The sequence below is a fragment of the Capsicum annuum genome, chromosome 1, assembly GCF_002878395.1.
Source record: "Capsicum annuum cultivar UCD-10X-F1 chromosome 1, UCD10Xv1.1, whole genome shotgun sequence".
In the NCBI taxonomy this organism is placed as follows: Eukaryota; Viridiplantae; Streptophyta; class Magnoliopsida; order Solanales; family Solanaceae; genus Capsicum; species Capsicum annuum.
This window is the reverse complement of record NC_061111.1, coordinates 159,258,235-159,263,969: the sequence shown is the minus strand read 5'-3', so window position 1 is coordinate 159,263,969 and position 5,735 is coordinate 159,258,235. Positions and strand designations below refer to the sequence as shown.

General features: G+C 37.4%; 1 protein-coding gene across 1 annotated transcript; it reads right to left on the bottom strand.

Moving 5' to 3' along the window:
- Positions 1-1,895: 1,895 nt before the first annotated feature.
- LOC107840605 lies at positions 1,896-5,233 on the bottom strand. The gene is made up of 4 exons (XM_047398561.1): positions 4,789-5,233; positions 3,695-4,275; positions 2,388-2,903; positions 1,896-2,241 (listed from the first exon to the last, which is right to left on the bottom strand). The coding sequence occupies exons 1-4, from the start codon at positions 5,036-5,038 to the stop codon at positions 2,113-2,115; spliced, it is 1,476 nt and encodes a 491-aa protein (XP_047254517.1). The 5' UTR covers positions 5,039-5,233; the 3' UTR covers positions 1,896-2,112.
- Between the last annotated feature and the right edge of the window lie 502 nt (positions 5,234-5,735).

Genomic DNA, 5,735 nt, shown 5'->3' with positions numbered 1-5,735 from the left:
CTAGCTAGAGTTTAGCTTGATGTACTAGGAGTGCGCTTCGAGTTATAATCATTTGATTTCATAATTTTCAGTGTATTATAAACTGTAATAGGAGCTGTGCTTTCAAGTTGGGGTGATTTGAAAACTTCGGATCACAAGCTTAGGTAGGGTTGTGAATTGTTTAGGAAATAGAGTTTATAATTTCTTAGATTACAATGTTTGTAATTGTTTGTTTCAGAGGCTCATGTTATAGTGAAGTTTGGGGTAAATCCCACGGAGGTTGTAGGTCGTGGTTTTTACTGCTTTTGAGTCAGGTGTTTCCCACTATGTTTACTGCTTTTATCACTTTCGTGGAACATGTTAGGCAACCAGGTCCAAACGCAGAAAATAAGCTCTACAATTCACTAAACTCGTAGGGCATGTAGAATATCACTTTCATTTGGATATCAGTCAATCTGTCATCTCAGGTTCCCTGCAGGTCTCTGGAGATTAGTATACATCATTTTAAGGATTGCATTCAAAGCCAAATGAAAATGCAATAGTGTGTGACACCACTGAATTTGTGTTTTTTCACCTCTGCAGATGAGCAGATTTCCTTGTGAATGTTTCCAAAGAAACTGCAGCAGACTAAGAGCGTGGAAGCCATGAATCAGTCAAATCAACTGCTTGGGAGTTGGGGTAATAAATATCCATTGCTCATCCACTTCATCATTCTTAGAAGAGTGGACATGATCATATTCTACATGCACTAGTTTAACATATTGATTCCACATGTATAGCTCCATAATTCCATTCAAGATGGTAGCCTGAAAGTGGCTAGTTCTGCAGAAACATTATGAAATGCATTTGTTTATAACTGCCAGAGACAAAGAGTTCTTCTCACAGTAACCTTTGGTTTCAAAAATACCATACAAGCATTTGATACTACACAAATATAACAGAGTTTTTTCAGCATGAAAGGGTTATCTGCAATACATTAAAGGGCATGTTAGAATGACAGTATTGAAGGATTTTGAGCATGAATGAGTTTAACTTGCAATAAGAACAGAAAAATCAAACCTGTGACTACTTGAAGTTCCATTAGCACTTAAACCTGTGACTATTTGAAATTCCATTAGCACTTACTATTGTCTTCCACCCTCTTCATCATCACTTTCCATGGAATATTCTCAACCTACCACAAGCATTTAAGAAATGATAAGCACACACTCCATACTATCGAAGGGAAGTCTTGGAGTAACTGGTAAAGTTGTTGTCATGTGACCATGAAGTCACGGGTTCGAGCCTTAGAAACAACCTCTAACAGAAATGCAAGGTAAAGTTGTGTACAATAGACCCTTGTGGTCGGGCCCTTCCCCAAATACTGCACATAGCGGGAGCTATAGTACACCGGGCTGCCCTTTAGTACACTCCATACCACTATGGGTTTGTATGTAGCATAGCCTAGAGTCCTAGACACAAAATCTTATAACCAAAATGTGCAATAAAGAAGTCAAGGAAATCTCTAACCAAAATGTGCAATAAAGAAGTCAAGGAAATCTCTTACTAAAATAGCCCACCATTTCCATAGAGTGATAAGTAGATAAACTGCAGCACTCGAATCAAATCAGCATACTTCAATAACTTATTATAAGTGCAGACGGAGGGTATTGTCATGGCTGAAGAACTAACATAATCTACCGCATGTTTTGGATTTGTTCCTTTTCTGATGCTTATAGAATTAGTATTCTCGTTTTTACAATAGACATCGCAAGAAGTACATAGAGTTTACAGTTAAAATTTTTGTTCGTCCACGCTTGAAAAGAAACCTCAGAAAGTACAGGAATATCAGATTCATTTCCAAGGTCATTGTGCTAAAATTTTCATACCATCAGAAGTCAATGCTAGCAAGGAGAAAGTCAACATCCAGAAAAAAATAAAGCAAAAACAAAACAATTCTTTTTCTTCTGTCCCAGTCTTTTCTGAGTCAGGGAAATAAAGAAATATGAGTTGCCCCATCAGATACAGATCTAGTATAGAAAGATGAAGCTTTGAACGTCAAGAATGACAAAGCCTTGTTACAATGTTACAGTTGGAGTAACGTAATTTCGTTACAGTTACAATGTTAAATGGAATGTTAACATAATTTCAGTTTTACGAGGTGAGTAAAACATCAAAATTGCTAAGAGTCCATTCTGCCACTTCATCTTTGTCGCTAACAAAAATTTCTGTTCCCACATCCAGAGATGTCCATATTCTTCTGGCCGGAGGTGTACCTGGATCCTGCAGCCAAAAAAAGCAAGGATGAAATCATACAGGTTGGTCAGGCGACTTGTTATTCAACCTCGAGTGAGTGTTTGTGCATCATGTCAGATTCAAACATGAATTTGCACCATATTAAATCCAAGAAATTTAACAAGCCCACTTACTTGATAGAAGTAAAGTCTGCTAGAAAGGCCACCAACGTCAAGCTCCCATGTTCGTCTATCCCCAACCCAGCCATCTCCTTGTTTGGTTGGATATCCATAGTCTGCCCATATTGGATGAGGCAGCAACTGAACTAGCTCCTGTGCCTGGGGATTACTGTAAGGATCACATGTGCTATATGGCTTTTCTAAGTGCTCGGCATTCCCAGGAGCACAATAATAGTGATAAGCCGAGTAAGGAAAGTGAGAAGTGTTATTCCTGTATATTTTAGTATTGTTTGGTGTGATGTGGAAAGGTGGGCAGTTGCCAATATTCGTGGGGCTGCACCAAGCTGCAGTTTCTGGATTAATGATCATCTCGCTGTATCTGGTAATATCAGTGAGCACATCTCCATCACATGGAGCACCATTGTTCTTCCAGCAACTGCCAATATCTATCAAGTAAAACTGACTTTTGGGTCCTCCCCCTTGCTTCACATCCAAGGTCAATTTGACCTTAAAATTAGGTGACTCTGGCAGCTGAAAGGAAAATAATTGTGCTATTGTCAGGAATAGCATTGAAAGACAATGAATACTACCAGATAAGCTATTTATATAACCAACACTTCCCCTGCCTTTTACCCATCTCTCTATGGTACCTAGGGTTCCCCTGAATCATGATAAACTATTAGTCCTGTCTAATGGATTTGAAAGCCATCCTACTAATTAACTTCCAAAAGTGACAGCAAAATGTGACCCCAGAAATGACATTAATATGTAAATTACTATAGGGATTTAACTGCTGAATACCCCTTGGGTGTTTGGTGATCTACCAGGAAGGTTCACTACTAAATCACCTGTAGTTGCACTCGAAATTTAGTGGTATAATAAGACACAATTAATTAATTATGGTGTCAAACAGCCATTCAGGACAGACCTATTTGCTCTAATGTGGATATCATGTGGGGGGGGGGGTTGACTTCTACTAATTCGACGTTTCCATCACTTACTTTTTCTCTTTGCTTTCTTAATTCCCCTTTCATGTGGGCCTTCAGTTGACATCACACCAAATTAATAGACGGTGAATGAAGAATCATGATAAACAATCCTAATTGCAAATGGAATTTTAATGCCAGGCACGAAGCATCTTCCCTGATGCATAAAGGAAGAATCTTACTGTGGAGCCTCATGCTCCATTACATTGATGCTCGTAAAGGAGATATTCTATATGCTCATTTTTACAATTTTCACAGACCAAGCAAGTAAGCGCAAGTCAGTTTTGCAATTAATTTGAATGGAGGGAAATTTCGAGTACAAAAAAGTAAGCTTACAGTTCTTAACATTCCTCTGGTGTCATAGTGGTAGCCTCCAGATAATCCTTTGGTTGCATCGGCCCTAAGATACAACATCAGCCATGGATACAATTTGGAGGTTCTGAGCTTGTGCTTGAATACCCAACCTCCTGTTCCAACTTTCTTTTCCCAAATCACCTCAAAGAAGGAACTACTACTACTACTACCACCAGTTGTAGAACCCAAATCATAGGTACCATTAAAACATCCCCTCATAGTTTCATCATCAAATAAAGAAGTGGGCTGGTGAAACAAGATAGGTTGATTCATACATCCCTTTCCAAAACAAGGAAATCTTCCAGGCTTAAAAGGGGGAACTTTTTTCCCATTCTCTGGACAAAGACCAGATCTTGTGTCATAGTTTCCGTTCTTCAGCATTATCATCCAAAATTGCCACGGCCTTGGGGTGTCATCAACTTCACACAATGAACCCAAATAGAGTTCCTTCTCAGAAGCATACAAGTCGGGATCATTCTTAGCCTTAGGACTCAGGCCAGGAAATGACTTGCCAACCCCTAGTTTATTATCGGACTCGGTTACCTTGTGACTCAAAGAACTATCTGCACATCACACAACCATTCCAAAACATCAAGCAAAAAAACTCAAATAATCAAGTCCAGTAATAGATACCACAATGCCTAAAGAAACAAGAAGTTCAGCAAATGAATGAAAGCCAAAAATTGAATAAAACAGGAAATACTTTTTTTTCTTTAACTTAAATCCTCGCAGAAAGATTATATGGGGAAAAGGGGTTAGTTACTGTAAGCATATTAAAGTGAAAAACAAATACCACCATTACTCCCATTTTAGCTGCGGCGAGTTCAAGTGAAAATTTTTTGCTATTTTACTCTCCAACTCTAATATAGTTATGTGCTATACTAATCACCGGCCGAACTACTAATGCAGGGCCTCCCCGAAATTTAAGTACCTCATTTTTATTTTTATTTTTATTGACAAAGAGGACAAAAAAAAAGATTAGCTTCAGTTCACTAATTTTATTGAGAAGCTTGTAAGTTGTAACTAACCACAATCACAAATAAAAGGTGAAAAAAAATGGGTCAAATGATTTTTACCAGAAAGATCAAAGCAATCAGCAGCTCTAGGACTGCCCATTCCAGGAGCTTCTTCACCAACTTCATTACAGAAGTTCCAAGCTTCTAAAGCTACTCTAAGTCCATCTCTTCTCATTCCCGGATCTCCTACAGCTGAGTGTTGTCCACTATCTACACCTTCACAAATTACAGGCACTAGCCAAATCTTCGCCAAAAGCAACAAGACAAATAATGGTGATAAATTATCCATGATGGCAGCCTGCACTTGCATTTTGCATGAACAAAAGCAAGAAATTATTAGCAGGACTTAAGCCCACTGTTTCTGTAACAACAAATAAAGAGTGTTTTCTGTATTTTTAGATGCTTTATTTACATAGAGGGAAAGAGCGCGGGAGCTGAATAAAGGAAAGGAAAACGCGTATTTATTGAGAGGGCTTTTAAGCTTTTTTGTGTTTTGGGCAAGTTGAAAATGATAGCGACGGGCGTCTACTGGGTTGGCAAATTGGCTATTGCAATAGGGCCGGTTGCAACTTTACTTTTGGCGCTTGTTTGGCCAATTTTACTTATTTTAGAAGTGTTTTTTCGTTAAGAAACAAAAAAAAAAAGTGTTTTTGAATAATAATAACTTTTACGTGTATTGAAATTAGTTGAAAAGTATATATTTCAAATTTCTGTTATTAGAAACTTTAGTTGATTATTATTGTAGTTTTATTTAATTAAAATGTAAACAAATAAAAAAAATTAATGGAGGGACAGAGTATGTGTATGAGATTTTGGATCTACAAAGCATGAGATCGGTTGTCCGTATTTTTAGGATAATTTGGTGAATACTATATATATTTTTTGTTTAAAATGTTTGTCCTAAAAATTTAAAGATAACTTGGAAGAAAGTACCCTCAGTTAATTTTATTTGTCTTAAATATTTTTAATTTGGTGAATACTAAAAATAATTTTAATGGTGAAACTAT

Bases quoted from the DNA above. Each gene is read 5' to 3' on its own strand.
- LOC107840605 (XM_047398561.1), bottom strand. From the start codon at position 5,038: ATGCAAGTGCAGGCTGCCATCATGGATAATTTATCACCATTATTTGTC. The intron at 4,276-4,788 runs GTAAAAATCATT...TGTGATGTGCAG, and splicing joins TGATTGCTTTGATCTTTCTG to ATAGTTCTTTGAGTCACAAG. The intron at 2,242-2,387 runs GTAAGTGGGCTT...TTTTGGCTGCAG, and splicing joins GCAGACTTTACTTCTATCAA to GATCCAGGTACACCTCCGGC.